This window comes from Trichomonas vaginalis, chromosome I (genome assembly GCF_026262505.1).
Source record: "Trichomonas vaginalis G3 chromosome I, whole genome shotgun sequence".
In the NCBI taxonomy this organism is placed as follows: domain Eukaryota; phylum Parabasalia; order Trichomonadida; family Trichomonadidae; genus Trichomonas; species Trichomonas vaginalis.
Window position 1 is genome coordinate 775,616 of NC_067203.1, and position 18,090 is coordinate 793,705.

Genomic DNA, 18,090 nt, shown 5'->3' on the forward strand with positions numbered 1-18,090 from the left:
AAAGCGTTTACATATGCAAATAAACCAACATTGGATAGAATCGATAATGAAAAACCACATACTAAAGAAAATTGTCAGTTAATGTGTTGTTATTGCAATGTCGTAAAATCAAATAAAGATGAAGATGTTCAACGTTTAAGAATCAATTTAAGAAATTACGCATTAAAAAATAATTTACCAATGACTTTAGATTCAGTTGAAGCTTATCACATTCTCCGTAATGGAATTACTGGTGGTTTATCAAATGTTCAACATAGAGTAAATCTTAAAGGAATCACGCACATTAATAAACTTTCATATAATCCAGAAACTAAAACTGTATCAAATGAGGACACCACCAACATCATGACTCATTTCGTTGGTGTTGATTTTAATTCATTATATCCTTCATCATTTTCATCTAATCCTCATGATTTCATTCAATATACTGACCATAAAATGTATATGCCGGGAAGATTGAATGGTGTTATCATTTGTGATACAGCAACAAAGAAAGCAAAAGCATTGGGAATAATTAAGAAGAAAAATACTTTATTCGTGGCTGAAGTAAAGGGTCACATTGATGAAAAATACATTAATGATTACATAAACTTTTTACCGATAATAAGAAACTTAGATATTATCACAGATGAAAAAACAATTGGCAGTTTTATGTATAATTACATGAAATCAAACAATCTACCAGTTGACCAGAAACAGAGGAAATTAACTCAGTTAGCATCAACACACAACCAATATCAACCATTTTCTTCTTATTATCTTTGGTATCTAATAGACAGGTTTAATTTTATCATCGATGATATTCAATCAATTTTAACATTTACGAAAAACACTTGTTTTAATGAATTTGCGAACGAATTTATGAACGAAAGACAAAAGGCTGAATTAGAAGGAAATAAAGGAAAAAGTTTATTTTGTAAGATTTCACTTAATGGATCATATGGTTACGATGCAATGAATACACAAAATTATGCAAAGACTAAAATAATGAATGCACAGAAGGCACGCGTTGCATGTATGTCAAATAAGTTTAAAAACATAAGAGAAATAGGTGAGGATACATATCAAGTGATGCTTAAAGATAGATTTTATAGATGTGATACATGTTTACAAGAGGCATTCTTCACTTTAGATAATGCTAAATACTGGTATTTGGTTTTCATTTATGATTTTATGTATAAATGCATGAATGTTAATCGTTTTCATTTCATTGAAGGTGATACTGATTCATCTTATTGGGCAATCGCTGGCGACCCAAATCTTCCTAACACTCAAGCATTTCAAGCAATTGTTACCGATAAACAATTTTATGATAAAACATTTTCAAATTCGCACCATTTGATTTCTTCTGTTTTGATGAGAAATTTAAACCTAAATTAAAGAATAAAGCCGAAGAAAAAGCACATGAGAAAAAATTATTGGGTTTAGCAATTGAGAAACAAGGTGATAACATGGTGGCGTTATGTCCTAAATGTTATACATCATTCAACGGTTCAATTGATGGGAGTGATTTTAAAAAGATTGCACAAAAAATGAAGGGTGTTAGTTTAAGACAAAATAAGCAATTAACACCTAAAAAATATTTGGATATAATAAATAATAAAGTGATATTTGATGGTCAGAATATTAATTTACAACTTAAAAACGGGTCAATGACTCGCTTAACAATCGGTAAGACTGCATTAACAGGAGCACACACTAGGGCTGTATGTTGTGAAAATGGATGTTGTATGCCATTTATTTAATACAATTTAAAAACGTAGGGGTTGAGTCATGAATTTAAAATTTTATTTTTAATAAAATGCCACAGAAGAGACAAAAGGAACCGTTAATGATGCGATTCAATATGTAAATAATGGTTTTGATACTATAATTCAAAGAGGTGGGCACCCTTAAAACATTGATTTTATTTTTATATAAATGGATAATGTAGATTTAGAAATTTTAATTGATGATTTAGTATTTAATCAAAATTTTCTTGATTATTACGATTTAAAATCATATCTCCAAAAACATAATAACAATATAACGGGTGATGATATGGAATATTATTATCCATATTATAAAAATGAAATTTTGAAATATCATAATAAAATAATTTCTGAAATTAAAGACAAAATTAAAAATAATGAATATACAAAGGGAAAAACTAAATCACAACTTAAACAGTTGAAAGATTTCAAAAATAAAGTATTAACAGAAGAAGATATTGATGAATTATATAAATTATATAATCCTGAGCCGCAAAAGCCAAAGCCGAGGTCTAAAGTAGCAAATGTTCAACAGCTAAAGGAACAAAACGCCCAGGTTCTTCAGACCATAAATGATGCACAAGCTTTAATTTATGATTCATTAGTTAAACCATATTCAGCCCGACTTTTAAATGATGATCAACTTTTGGAATTCATCCTTCAACATAAACTCGAAGCGGGAAAGTATATCAAACCTTTATATACAGCATATTTAAAACAAATGAATAGAATACATCCAGAATTAATGAAGGGGGGAATGAATTCCAAAACTTCATCATCCAAAATCAAAGCAGATAAAATTAAACCACTTGCAACACCAAAACCTCCAACGACAGTACCGCCTCTTCCTTCAGTTAATCCTTCATCATTCACTTTATTATATCCATTTCAAACATTAAAGAAGCAAAAAGATTTTAAAAAGGATTTCAAGATATTAAATAAACCAATTGACCCGAAAATTCAACCGTTAAAGGAAAAATTTAGTCGCCCTTCATTTGCACCATATCCATATTCATACGAAATCGATCATCTGGAATATTCAAAAGGAAACGTTACTTATTTATTTGCCATTAACATTAACACTAGATATTTATATTGCATTCCAGTGAAAGGGAAAACAGAACAGGAAACAAGAAGAGCTATACAATACTTACTAGATCATGAAAGAGTAGATAATATCAGGGGTGATGGTGATAAAGGATTTCAGGCAGCTATGGCTCATTATTTCCCACAAATTAATTTTTTCTTTTCATCCTCTCCATATACGTTTCATAATAAAATAGTTGATGCGGTAATGAGAACTCTTAGAGATGCGTTAGGGGTTAACGGTCAGATATACTGGGATGGAAATCATGACTCCATCATACAACAGTTAGTATATTATTACAATAATACATGGCATAGAACAATAAACATGAAACCAGTGGAAATGAAAAATGATATTTCAAAAGAATGGGAATATATTAGAAAGCAAATGGAAAGGTTGAATGATGTTAAACGTGAACAAATTAATTCGGGGCTCATGAATTTTAAACAAGGGGATAAAGTTTTGATTCATCTCGATTATGGAAAAACTGATAAATCAATGACAAAAAGAAGACGAAGATTTGACACAATAGCTGAATTTGTTAGATATATTAACGGTAATGTATTAGTTGAAGTTGACAATAAATTAATAGAAATTCCAATTTATTTTATTACTCCATTATATTTAAATAATATTTAATTTTTTTATTTCGTAAGAAATGAGTGACAACAAAGCAGCCAAGAGTCCTGATTCAATTAAGATTCAGAGTCCAGACGATGAATATAAAAAGAAACTAGACAGAATTAAATCAAAAATATGCTATTACAAAAAGAAGTCGCAATGCGGTGGGGTTGATGCCCATAAAACTAAAGTAATTGAAAACGATAAAGAGAAGAAGGAAATAATTGAAAAGTTAGAAACTTACCGTTCAATCCTTAAACTGGGTGAAGCAAAAATAAAAGAATTTAATAGAATAAATAAATTGATTGGAAGAGATGAATTTAATAAAGATGAATTTTTAAACTCAATCCAAATTTAATTTTTATTCCTCTTCGACAACGTCTCGAATAACTGATGGTGTTACCATGTTACCATGTGCTACCAGGTTATTTAACTTCTTTTAAAAATGATGACAACATGACATTTAGACAACACAACAGGAGGAAGGCACTTATGAATTATTTTTGAATAACTGATGGTGTTACCATGTTACCATGTGCTACCAGGTTATTTAACTTCTTTTAAAAATGATGACAACATGACATTTAGACAACACAGCAGGATTAATGCAAAAATAAATTCAAATCATACTTTATAAAGCATCATTTACAGGTATTCCATCGTCAGTAAATGAATCATCATTATCATTTGGTTCAACCTGTTTATATAATCCTTTCATTTCTTCTTTCAAAACATAACACCATGTTTGTTTATCGTCTATTCTTCTATGTTTCCTATCACATTTATCCTTAATGCTCATTTGGAAATTCTTGTCTTTCATGTCTGATGGTTTGCAGAATAGAGCATTTTTACACGTCATACCTGCACACAATTCATCATAATGTGTATTTATCCATACATCTAAAGGATTTGTTGATAATTCAATTAAATCTTGTTTGGCTTCAGTCATCGGTATGATTCGTACATTAAATGATGAAAGGTCATATTGCATAAAATATGTTAGTAAATTATCATAAAATTCCTTTGTGCATGAATCCATTAAATTCTTGAAGTAATCAAATTGACCCTTGAATTTACCATTAACTCTTAAAACTACGTATCTTCTGTCTCCAACTTCAATTTTGACAGGGTAAACGTTATTAGTTACCAAAATGAAATTTGCAACGTTCTGAGCAGTTCTTCTGGGTTGATTCTTTTCATTAATTCTAATCTCATTATCCGTTATAATTGATTTCAAAGCGTTGAAGTTTGCGAGTCTATCTTCACCTACATTCTTGAGTTCATTAAGTACAAGAAACATTTTATTCTCAACTACTGAATTGAAATTACCCGTTAGCTCACTTATTTCAGTAATGTTTTTGATTGAATAACCAGCGAGAAGTTCAGAAATAATGTCTGTAAATCTGTTTTTACCTGTTCCCTGAAGTCCTTTCAAAATAATTGCTGTTTCATTCTTGATTCCAGGATGTTGAATCATTGATGCAATCCAGCCGAGAAGGTATTTATACACTTCATCATTATTATCACATATGGCTTCTTTAATGAAATCCATAAACATCTCAATTTTTGGGTAATCAGGCTTTTCGAGAACGATGTATTTATAACCTTGAAACGTTGAGAAAACATCTGGAGAATCAGATTTAAAGCAAACACCCTTAACGGTTAATGAGGATAATTGATTTAGTAGTACATCCCATGCTGTTATGGTTTTACCTTCTTCTTTAAATAATTTAATCATTTTAAGTGACTCTTTCATGTTTGATTGAAGAACGAATGATATTTGATTCATTTTGTCGTGGATATTATAGTCCTTTTGAATGAAATATTTATTTCCACAATCTACAAAACGGATTACACGTGATAAATCCTCAATTACTTCAGAACTGTTTTTATACTGATGATTTTCAGCCTTGCGTCTAATATCTGTTATCAAAAACGAGTCATCAAGTTTGATATCAAATGTTATTTTTGGCTTACGTAATAAAGGTAAAACATATTCATCATAATATTCCTTTTGATAAAGTTTTAGAATCTTCACCAAAACAAATGGAGAAGTCATTAAATGTGCATATCTACTACGTGCTTTTTCAAAATTACTTTTTGCATTTTCAGTTAAATTGCAGAAGTTATAAACGTTATCGTAGGCTTCATTAATTAAATGATTAGGTAACGAATTAATTGCTTGAAACAGTGTGAATAATGTAACTTCTTTTTCTAAATTCATGTTTCCACCGCCATTATGTACTTCAAAATCACTGATGCCATCAACTATGCTCTGGGCAAGTTTATCGTCAATGTTTACATCTTTGTTTTCATTCATGATAGTCTTTATTTCTTCGTTCTTCTGTTCAACTCTTACCTTAATATTCAAATCATTTAATATATCATTCACTGTTCTGGTTATGGTCGAGTCATAACTTCCACGAATGAATGAGTATGTATTGATTGGTTCTGTTGCATTCTTGCGAACTCTTGAATCAGCCATAACTACTAAAGAACGCTTTGATTCATCCATTGAAGTCATTATGTCAATATCATAATCATTGCAGGAATAACATTTAATCATTCTGTTCGAAACTGAATAGAAGAAATTAGTGTTGCAATAAATGTGAAGACCTCCTGAAGCGGTTTTAACGATAACATCTTTATCCGAAAGTTTTGATAAAATATCTTTTCTAACTGTTTCTTTAAGTTCATCATTGTATGATTTATTGATATCAACATCTATAATCGTTAAATTTGAAATTTTATTTACTAATAAAGCCATACCAGTTTTCCTTCCTCTTCCTCCATCATGTTTGAGGTAGTTATGTAAATCAATCTTGTTTTCACCAATTCTTTCGTTGAGGGTTTTAGTTTCTGCCACAACTAATTCCTCAGCTAATGAATCAATAACTTTTTCATCAGAAACGATATAGTTGCTGTTGTTGTTTGTTGCTGTCATTTATATAGGAATAAAAAATAAAAATAATTTTAAAACTAACTTTATTTTTGGACTGCATCAAATTTCCTGTGTTGTTGTCTAAATGTCATGTTGTCTCATTTTTTCAGAGAAGTTAATTAACCTGGTAGCACATGGTAACATGGTAACACCTTCAGTTCTTCAAAAATAATTAATTATTGAATAACCTGAAACCATTAACGTAAACATTAACGTAAACATTTATTTCCTGTGTTGTTGTCTAAATGTCATGTTGTCTCATTTTTTCAGAGAAGTTAATTAACCTGGTAGCACATGGTAACATGGTAACACCTTCAGTTCTTCAAAAATAATTAATTATTGAATAACCTGAAAACATTTACGAAAAAATCTATTTCTGCAGTTCATCCGCTACTTCATTACCTAATTAATTACAGACATAAAATATATTTAGTTCATTCGGTAAGCCTGCAAAGTAGGCTCAAGTGTGTTTATTGAACGCGGTACCATGCAAATACAGTCACAAATGGTGGCATGTAATCTTTACCCAAGCCTGTTGGATTTGTTGTGAAAGTATGGACATGATTTCCCCCCGGTTCAGTTTGTCGAAAAGTCTTTTTTGCTGATGTTATAAATGGAGATAAAACGTCATTGCCAGCTTTATAGTCTGAGTTGTATAATGGGTGGTCTCTTAATGAGTGGATATGGTCGCCAGAAAAGTTTGTAGTTCCTGTATGAGTGTGTGGTGGAAGGTTTGCTTCTTTAATTTTCTTCGAACCTCCTGTTTGCTTTGAATATCTAGCACAGTATAAGAATTTATCTACAATCTGCTTCCACGTACCAAAACCTAAAACTTCTGGATTTGTTGAGTTCATTGACGTATAAATAGAACCAACAGGATATAATGTTTGAAGTATTTCATTTTTCATGCTTGTAATCACATCATTTACTTCCGACTTCTTTGCATAATTTTCATCAACATATGTTTTATCTGCTTTAAGGTCTAAACATCCTGAAACCCATTCTGTATCAGCTTTAACTTTAAAAGTCTCAAATGTCCATTCATGATACCATTCAACCTTTTCTTTAATTTCATTATCTTTTTCATCAACATAAACCAAATTTGCCTTCTTATTTAACTCACTATCCACATATTCCTTATCCGCTTCTTCATTATGTCATTTAGGAAACCTTCTATGAATTCCTCATTTAAATTAAATCTTCCAATCTTCAAAACTTTAGGAAATGCATTTAATGCGTAATATCTCTGTTCTTCTGGTGGAATTGATGTTATATCATCCGTTATTCCTTTAATTTTTGAATTCATAAATAAAATTTCTTTTATATTTGATATCACTGCACCACCTTTGCAAACGAATTCGAAATGGTCATTTTTCAATACTATCTCCAAATCTCCATATTTCAACCTTTGCGTTTGTTCTGCCGTCTTTGAATTATATGCATATATGGCGTATGTAATGGTCTGAAGGACCTGGGTGTTTGTGCCTTAAGTTGTTGTGGTTGCTGTTGTTTAATCATTTATTATGATTTAAAAATAAATATTTAATCTGTTATCTCATCAGCTATTTTCTCTATTTGAAATTGCCATAATATTTCATTCATGAATTCTAAATCACAATCAAATAGGTCAGTTATTCTAAAATTAATATTTGATAAATCTTTTTGAATGAAGAATAAATGAATTCCCGGATAATTGAAACGGATATGATAAAGAAAATGTGTTTAAGTTGATGGATAAAATGTTTTGTATTGATGGGTAAGAGTTAGGGTTTAATGTTTGATGTGAAAATCTCATTGGGGTATTAACTTTATCACATTTGATTAAAATGAAATTGGAACCAGTGTCAGAATACAAAACATCCCCAACATCTTTTTCAAAATTTAATATCCCCAACAATGAACGAAAGATGAGGAGTACAAAATTTAATTTTCAGCGGGAATTTAATAAGGTTATTTATTTCATCAAGTTCAAAAAGTTTATCGGGTTTTGATTTAAAATTTTCTTCATACCATACGATAAATGATTCATTTAAATAACTTAAAATCATGTTAATATCCCATTTGCCTATCACATTATTTTTATATACATATCATACGTTTTTTCAAGGTCATCTTTAATAAATGATATATAATCTGAAGGATCTAAAAGAATGGGATTAAATTTACCACTCACAGAAACGAGAGTAACATTATAAATTCCGCTAACTGTTAAATTTAATTTACAGTTATTATTCGAAATAATATTGATAATTGACATTTTTATTACGATTAAAAATATGGTAAAGCGTTATTTTCCAGTGATAAATAAAACTAAAATAAGATTACCTCAAGAATTCATAAATGCAACGAATAAGAAATTCATTCATGTTATAAATTTTAGTGTTTTCAGAAAATATGAGTCAATGTCATATTCATCAACAGGTTATATTTCACTTCATTCAAATTTAGTTCAATCAAACCCATATAATGACCATTTCATAAGATTTTCAATGGTATTAAAAATGTAATTGATAGATTAAAATATGAACAGATTGACAATATCGAATTTTTGGAATTTTGGTTTAAATATCCTGATGGAAAAAAGATTGAAGTTAAAGATAAAGCAGATACTATAACAAAACAATTACAATGACCGATCCAGATAGTGGGGAACAAAAGAAATAAAACAAACGATAGAAACTGGTGAAAGGTCAATTATTATTGATTATGATTCAAAGGATTATTATTCGATAATGTTAATGCTTGAATATTAAATAGCCTTAACAAAGAATTTTTCAAGTGATATTTTATATTCATTCAAACTATTTATTATAAATATCATTATATGTTAAATGAAGTTCAGTTGTTGTTCCGTTCTTTGATATCTTAATTGTGCTAATATCCTTTATAGGATTTATTTTTGCAACTGTTCCGCAGCATGAAACCTTCATCATCTATGAAAAATTGAATCTTAACGTCTGAATCTTGAACATCACAAAGAATGGCGATAATGTGAATTAATGATTCATAAGGTAAAATAATTAAACCGGATTGGTCAATTAAATTTACTATTGAATCATAATTATTAATTATTATATCACGGTAAATTTTCATTAATTCAGAATTAATGTCTATTTTATATGGGTTCTCGATGTTTGATGAAAGAGGTGGGGGTATGTTGGATAAGTGGGAATTTCAACAGGTTCTTTACCGGGTTCAGATAAAATGATTGGGTTTCCATCTTCTTTATTTTTTCCTCCTCCTTTTTCGGTAAGTCACGAGTTAATAAATTTGGTTGAGTTGCTGACCTTGTTAATTCAGGCTAACATTAACTTTAACATTTTGAATAATTCGTGATTTATCATCATTTACGTTATAACCAACCGTAATCTCTGCTTTTGCGTTAGTGTTCTTTTGACTAGTGAAACGTCTTCTCATTTATAATCGAATAAAAAAATATATTTAAACTTTTATTTTGCTGGAACTTTTGAATCTATTATTCCCTGTATTTGTTCATGAAGTTGATTTTTAGCTGTTTCATCGTAATTAATAGACCGAATATATTCATTAATTGCATTCTTATAATCATCTGATTTCTCAAATTTTCTTTTATCTGATTCCTTAACTAAATCATAAGTTAAACCACGTTGCTGATATAATGGTTTCTTAATTAAATCTTTGAATGCTTGAGATAAAGCACCTGATGCAATTCTTGCTACTATAATTGGTTGGAATTGCTGTTTAAGTTCATCTTTAACATTTGCGAAAACCGGATCGAATAAAGCAACTTTAAAGAATTTCTTAGCTGAAATTTCAGGTCTAATATTTGCATATTGACCATCAAACTGGTTAAAATATCGTGGTAATCCATCCGGTCCCTCTTCAACAGCATTTAATTCTTCATTGAAATAAGAATATGGATTATGACGGTATGAATTAATTGGACCATTTTCACCTTCTCCAATGTATTGTTTAACAGCTTTTCCATTTTCATCAAATTGCATAGGATAACGTTCATTATATGCTTTACGTTTAGGATAATCAGATATAGTTAATTTATAACCATTTATGACTTTAATATTACCTTGACCATCAGTAACGAAAACCTCATTTATACCATCAGGTTTTCCATTTGGACCCGTAATGTCTGCTTCGTGTGCTTCCCAATTTGGACCATGACGTTTGGCATATGCTTGAGCTTCTGGTAATGTTAAAACGTTTCTCATTTGTTTAACATCTTTTTGAAGACCAGCAACAATATGAACTAATTCTTTCATTCCATCAGGAACTTTCATAGTTCTATTATATGCACCCTTTGTGTTTGTCCCTTGTTTTAATGGAACCTGTAGAAGATTTACCATTTCTGTCATGTTTAATTATAAATAAAAAATAAAAATTAATTATAAAAAGTTAATCAAATTTAACACTTCCTTTATTTAAATCAACTATTATTTTTCCATGTTCACCTAATTGCTGATATTGTGTGTAAAGTTCATTAATGCTCATTGGTAGATTCACTTGATAAAGCATAACGTTCAACTGTTGACGACTAAACCCACTGAAAATGAAAAGTGTTGATAGATTTGATTTAATGTTTGTGCTTAATGATTTGAAATATTGAACAGCCATAAAGAATGAACACTGAATGTGTCGACATTGAGTTAATAACTGATTAAAATATGATTTCTCATTTGTTATTAGTTTTGATTTCACTGCATCATCTAGAAAAATGAGTGAATGCAAAAATTCTCTATCAAAATTTGAAATAGAAAGTGTTTCAAATAATTCATCTCGTTGTTTATCAATAATTTTATCCTCTAATCCTTGCTTCTTGATTGTATTATATAATTCTTTATACATTAAAAAGTTTTTTAAATAATCTTCTGCTTCTTCTTGTGATAAAGAAATAATTGGAATTTTGATTAAATGCTTTAAAGATTCAAATGTATCATCTGAAGGTGAACCTGAACGGTTGATATAAATTAACACATGTGAATGGGGGGAAGTGTTAGCAATAATGATAATTTGTTTTAATATCGTTAATGTTTTACCTTTATTTTGTTTACCAATTGCTGCAGTGATTGAATTTAAGTAACATTCAGAATATGGAATTTTCATTAATTTTTCCTTAGATAGAGCATTTCTATTATCACTCAATGCTTCATTAATCATATCATCTATGTATGTATTATATACTCCTGCTAATTCTTCATAAGGGGTGGATGAATTTAAATCCATTTAATCAAAAATAAATTTATAATTTTAAACATTTCTATTCATCAATATTTCATCATATGAACTTCTATACTGTGGTGGTGTACCTGTTGGATGATATTTGAAACCTTCGTCCGGTGTCCATGTCCAATATGTAGTCCTAGTAAACCAAACCTGAGGAGGATTTGTCACCTTTGAACAGTAAGTGTCATTTTCACCCTGAATGATTGGATAAGCTTTCACTTGTACTGTAACTTGTGAGTTGAAAGTTTCTAATCCATCAAAGAATATACCCGCTCCATCACGTTGAACTGGAATAGTGCATAAGAATGAAGTTTGGTCTTTCCATGTTCTAGCTAATGGCGTGCCATTATCATCATTCAGTGGTCTAGTTAATGAGTCCTCGTATTCTTCCGTGCATTCATTCACTCCATCTAAATCAGAAGCTTGAAGCATACGTGTAAAGAATATGTCACCCACTGTGGTCATCGCTTGATCGGGGAAGTTTCTGGAATCTATAGTGACCTGAAGACCTCGAAGCATTGGATTTTCTAAAACCGTTCTTTGCATTGCATTCTTCGGAAATGTTAACACAACATCTGTAACATTATGAAGAGCGTATGAGAAATCTGAGCTAATACCTTCAGGAGTGATGCAACCTCCATTTAGTGAACGAACGTCAATATGTTGAGCTGGAATCATGAATGGATCTTCCTTACTGAATAAACGTGGTATTGCTTTAACTGATTCTTCAATTAAACCGTATCCTGGTGTAATGCATTTATCCTCTAAAACTTCCATCTTTGTGCATGAAATAATAACGTCATCAACTGTTGCGTCAGCCGATGTAGCGGCTAAGCTTGTAATTAATTTGGCAGGAAGTCCGATTTGTTGGAATTTGCGATCATATTTATAAACATGATTCATAATCTTTTCATAATTTTCATCAGTTATCTTTTCATAAACGTAATTTTGTAAATCAGCAACTCTTAACGGGTCAACCTGACAAAATACTAAAGTATCCCTGAAAACATAATATTTAAGAATGATATCACCAAATGATTTAGGATAATCATCAAACGCCTGAAATGCTAACAAATCATTTACCGGAATAATCATATCAAAAGTGACATCAACTTCTTCATTTGCTCTCTTGAAAACTTCTGAAGGGTCAATATATTTACCACATACTGAGTTATCATATTTTTGAACATTATTATATAACGAATGAACAAACTTTTTAACTTTCCTTTCTGATTTTGGTTTATATGTTGCAAATGCGAAAGATTCACGGGCGCAATCCATCAGAAGATAACCGGCATCACCTCTTTCGGTTTCTACTTCTAATTGTTTAAAGCTTTGATTTGATGATTTGTAACCAACGAATAAACGCATGCATTTAAAAGCGGCATCACATGTGAAAGCTTTATTTGAAACTAGAGTTGCTTTAACTTTGCGTTTAATATATGTGTCACCTAATTGGTTCACATCATGAGCTGGATTTGTAATTCTTAAATGAGTTTGTTTATCATCAAAATATGGAGTATCAGAGTCATAGCATGAACTTTCAAGTTCTCTATAATATCTTCTACCATCATTCTTTGCGAATATTTCATTTATCTTTTCGAATGAATGAAACACATTTCCATTAATCGGTTTGGTGTTTGGCACTAAATAGTTAGTCGTCATTTATTAATAAATAAAAAATCAAAATTAAAAGATGAAAATGAATTTTTAATTTTAATGAAATAATCAACTATGGCTGCAGGTATATTTAAGAAACTGTGGGATAAAGTAAAAAGAGGAGCGCATAAAGTTTGGGAAACAATGAAGAAGGGAGCAAATTGGATATTTAAGAATAAAGAAGCAATTAGTGACGTTGCTGAATCAATAACACCAAAAGCTGCCCCAATAAGAGAAGTTTTAAATAAAGGAGAAAAAGTTTATCAAAGACTTCAACCGATACTAAGATAAAAATAATTTTAAAATAATTTATTTTTCCACTATCTACCTCCTATTTTATTAAGTATTCCTTCAGCAATTCCACCAACTGCGTTACCTGCTTGTGCTCCATCGCGGATTACCTGCTTTAGTACCTAATACTCCACCTATGATAGTTCCTGCCGTTTTCGCTACTGGTGCCAAAAAGTTTGCAACGGGTTTAATAATCTTTTTATAAACCCAACCCGCAGCTTTCTTAATTCCATCCCATAATTTTTTAAAGAATCCTGCCGCCATTTCTGATTTAATATTAATTAAAAAATATATTTCATCACTTATATTCTAATTTTTATTTATTAATAAATGAAACCGATTTTAAAAATAAATGAAACAGAGGAGGAAGAAATAAATGAAAGTGAAAATGTTCAACAAAAAATAAACGTTGTTAAACCAATTACTGAAATAAAAATTTTTTCATCTGTTGAAGAATTTAATGACTATTATGCTAATAATAAAAAATTATTTGAAGAATTGACAACATGTAAATTGAATAAAATGTTTAAAGTTGATGGATTCAAAATTTCAAAAATAAAGGGGGTGGTTAGTTTGAAATTTATTCCTCAATCAAGAATCACCTCATTAATGAAAATTGATGATTTAACAAAAAGAATAGAAGAGATTGAAGAAAGAATGAATCAAATAATTGATTTCATAAATTCAAATAATCATTAGTTTCAATTTCTTTTTCTCGTTTATGAGGTCTTTGATTATGACTCCATTATATTTATACCTCCTTTCATACCTGTTGTCAAAATGTCATGTTGTCATCATTTTTAAGAGAAGTTAATTAACCTGGTGACATGGTGACGTAGTGACACCTTCAGTTCTTCAAAAATAATTAATTAATCGCGGAATATCTGACATCATCTATATATAGCTTCTTTTATAAAAGATGAAATAAATTATTTTAAAATTAATGTTAATTTTTTATTTTTTTATTTCATTATGTATGGGCTGAGTGTAAATGTCTTACAATTTTGAAAATTTTTTAAATCTTGATTTATTCAAAAACGTAAGAATAAAAACCGTAAGAATCATACATTTTTTACTTCATATGTTAAAAAAAATGATACAAAATCGCTCAATATTGCATGAATTCTTACGTTTACAAAAAAAGTCACACAACCCTTCAACATATACTACTAAAAAATAATGGACTGAAAAGGCTCATGATTTTGTAATATCTAGATCATAATAAGACTTTAAATATTAATTTTATCGTAATTGGCTAGTTTCTCATTAAATTATGGTAAAATTTTTTTTCGGAAAGAAAAAAATATATTCTTTGGTTATTCCTTACATATTTCTTCTTTTACATAATGTTTATCAATAATTTCATATATTAAAGATGAGTTCAATTTTGAAATCATGAGTTTTCCATTATTTTATTCAATGCAACATTAAGCGTATCTATTGAAAGTAGTTTGGTATTTCAAATCTTCGTATGAATTGATATGATAGACTTTTCCCTTTGAATCAACCAAATCATATGATCATTGAATAGTCTATTTTATTCTAAAAGTGTCACAAAGATGACTTGCACTCATAACGATCTAAATTTCTTGCAGTTGTCTGTTTTTAAGTAATTGATTTCGAATATATTCTTCAAAAGGCTTTTCTTGAGAAGATTTTAGCACAAATTTACTGCTTTTAAATATTATCAACATGATTTGTCATTGTGTCATTTCATATTTTTGAAATTAATGAAAATCCACAAATTTCACTATTTTTCCCATTAATAACATAGAGTTTTCCTTACCTAATGGATTTTATAGATATTGTATATGGTAAATTTCAAAAATATAAGTTAAAATTTTTCATGTCTAATCAAATAAATACAGTGAATTACAAAGTATTTAAAAATACTGCGTTGATACAGATAATGCGTCACATCAGCTGAAAACCAATAATGAAAAAGAATTAAAATCGATTTACATAATGATCAAGACAGAAATGATTGATTCGAAGTACTATTATACAAGATAGTTCAGATATCATTCGGTATAATAATCTGTATGCAAAGTCATATCTATATCTGGCTCAACTTTTTTTGATGATTATCGTGTCAAAGAGATCATGTTTAAATCAGAAAAAACTGAAACTGTTAACTTTTTTTCATTTTTAGGAAGAAATCGTTAGTGAGCGTATGTATGGAATTCCATATAAAATTGATTTCGTAACATATGATGAATGAGTACAATATATAGTTCAATTTAAAGTATTACGAATTGATATTAATCTTGAACTATATTATTGGTTTATTTTGATCAAATAAGGGGTCTTAATAATGCTTTGTTTATTTGATATTCCATCCTTTTGTAAATATTTCCTGTTTCATGGTGCTCTTCAATTTGCAGCAAAATATATATATAAGAAATAGTTTAACTTCATCTTGCACATGGTGCAAATATAAATGAAAAGAGTCAAAATGGATGGACTGTTCATCGTTATGCAGTCGATAATAATTCTATCGAAATAGTTGAAGTTCTTACTTCAAGTGGCGCAAATTTAAATGAAAAATGTAAAAATGAATATTCTGTCCATCAGAATGCAGAAATGCATAATAGTAAAGAATCAATAGAACTTCTTATCTCACATGTAGCAAATGCCAATAAAATGAGTAAATAAGGATATACTGCTCAGCATAATATAGCTTTATAAATAGTAAATAGATAGCCGAATTTCTTATTTTGTATGGATCAAATATTAATGAAAAAAGTCAAAATGGATACATCGCTCTTCAATGTGCAGCATTATATAATAGTATTGAAATTGCCGACCTTCTTCTTTCGCTTGGTGCTAATGTCGATGAAAGTGATAAAGATGAGAAAATTATCTTCATTATTCTACATTTAATAATCGTAGCAAAACAGCTGAACTTCTTCTTTCACATGATGCAAAAATAAATGAAAAGAGTAAAAAAAATAAACTTTCTGGGTTTTACATGGGGTGCAAAAAATACGCAATAACGATTATTTAAAATTGAATCTGCGCATATTTTGCGCCTTTGAAAAATGCGCATTTTTTGCACTTCTAGGAAAACCCAACTTTCTGAACTTTGATTTAATGAGGTATGGGCGTAAGTGTACTCTTAATGAGGATTTGCATTATTTATGATTGTAATATTATAGAAGCAGACCTAAATATTATATTGACGAGTAAAGAATTAATGAGGTATAATGACTGCAATTTATTGATCAATTCGTTCAAAATGATGGATTAGTATTTCTATGGAGAAATACGAAAAGTGTTTATCTAGAGAGCAAGTGCCCTAGTAGTTTTAATTTTTTAATGATAAAAAGTGAGCGTATCTTGAATGCAAATTTATATGGGGTTAATAAAGGATTAGAATGAGGTGTTGGTGGAATGCATATATTGTTCCACAAAATCTTTCCTGATGGGCATGAAGTGCATTGTGTGAAACTAGGTCCATTACATGTCTTACAGCTGCTGTCACATCGCTCGCAAGTACCGCGACCTGTATCATATGTCGCATCTGTAGTTTGATCGCATGGTCCGTAGCATCTTCCGTTGTACATCTTTGTTCCTTGGATGCATTGATCACAAATAAAACTGCTGGAGCAAGAATAACAATTGGAGGTACAATTATACACAGTTTCAACAGAAAAACATCCATCTCCAGTGTATTGTGTTTCTGTACCATCATAAATCACAGGGCTTGTAACTATGGAGTTGTTAATGAATGAAGAACCGCCGTAGCCACAAGCTTTCCAAGGACTTGTGTCAGCCCATCTACCTCCTGGGCCTCCACGCCATCCACCGCCCCCACCAGCTCCTGGTATATAGTCTGAATCTACTCCTTTACCTCCTGTTCTCGAAGAGCCGCTTTCTTCAATTCGAACTACATTTGTATTGCTAGTCCATCCAAGATGATACCCAATTCCACCAGCAGGGCCTCCTTTATGTTTGTCACAGCCTCCTGAGCCGCCGCCCGCAAGCATGATGGTAATATCAGTATTTGCAACTTTAACTTCAGAAGATCCACCCCCACTTCCGGAATAATCGTCTGGGGTCTTAAACCATTCTGTATCGTCACCTGCATCGCCGCCATCAGGCCATCCGCCTGTTGAGCGACTATTGCAACTGGCTTCTTTACTCTCGCCAACATTGAACGTCACTGTCATACTACCTTTAACATCGATATAACCTCGAATCAAAGCACCATTTCCGCCTTCTCCGGCAGGGTCATTCGAATAGCAAGCTCGACCACCACTTGCACCTTGGATCTTTATAAGATGGCGGCCAGCAGGTAAATCTACATTTTTACTTTGACTCTTGCACTCCCATTGGTATGATACAAATAGGTAAAACAGGGTCTGATGCTTTTAAATTACATTGTTTTTCCAACATAGAATATTAAAATTCCTTTTCCAATTCTATGCCAGCTTATACAGAGGGAGTATGATGTGTTGTGAGGTCTTCGGCAAAAACGTCAAATCGGCGAAACCTGACACGACAAAAGGTTAAAATTCTTA

The 18,090-nt window shown here is 30.4% G+C and overlaps 5 protein-coding genes and 1 pseudogene across 6 annotated transcripts, besides 1 other annotated feature; 2 read left to right on the forward strand and 4 right to left on the reverse strand.

The window, feature by feature from the left end:
- Positions 1-1,920: 1,920 nt before the first annotated feature.
- Positions 1,921-2,526, forward strand: TVAGG3_0904290 (uncharacterized protein; the record flags this gene model as incomplete). Its single annotated transcript, XM_051251464.1, has 1 exon — positions 1,921-2,526. A coding segment is annotated over one exon (606 nt), but the record flags the coding sequence as incomplete, so codon positions are not given.
- A 213-nt stretch (positions 2,527-2,739) lies between these two features.
- Positions 2,740-12,217: a mobile genetic element.
- Positions 3,497-3,817, forward strand: TVAGG3_0904310 (uncharacterized protein; the record flags this gene model as incomplete). The annotated part of the gene is made up of 1 exon (XM_051251465.1): positions 3,497-3,817. One exon carries the CDS (start codon positions 3,497-3,499, stop codon positions 3,815-3,817), a length of 321 nt encoding a protein of 106 aa, XP_051077039.1.
- Positions 7,008-7,918, reverse strand: TVAGG3_0904320 (annotated as a pseudogene). The gene has a single exon. A coding segment is annotated over exon 1 (911 nt).
- TVAGG3_0904330 (uncharacterized protein) lies at positions 9,850-10,224 on the reverse strand (the record flags this gene model as incomplete). Its single annotated transcript, XM_051251466.1, has 1 exon — positions 9,850-10,224. A coding segment is annotated over one exon (375 nt), but the record flags the coding sequence as incomplete, so codon positions are not given.
- On the reverse strand, positions 10,790-11,617 carry TVAGG3_0904340 (uncharacterized protein; the record flags this gene model as incomplete). The annotated part of the gene is made up of 1 exon (XM_051251467.1): positions 10,790-11,617. One exon carries the CDS (start codon positions 11,615-11,617, stop codon positions 10,790-10,792), a length of 828 nt encoding a protein of 275 aa, XP_051077041.1.
- A 4,455-nt stretch (positions 12,218-16,672) lies between the features above and the next one.
- Positions 16,673-18,012, reverse strand: TVAGG3_0904350 (serine-type endopeptidase protein; the record flags this gene model as incomplete). The annotated part of the gene is made up of 1 exon (XM_001300906.1): positions 16,846-17,739. The coding sequence occupies one exon, from the start codon at positions 17,737-17,739 to the stop codon at positions 16,846-16,848; it is 894 nt and encodes a 297-aa protein (XP_001300907.1).
- Between the last annotated feature and the right edge of the window lie 78 nt (positions 18,013-18,090).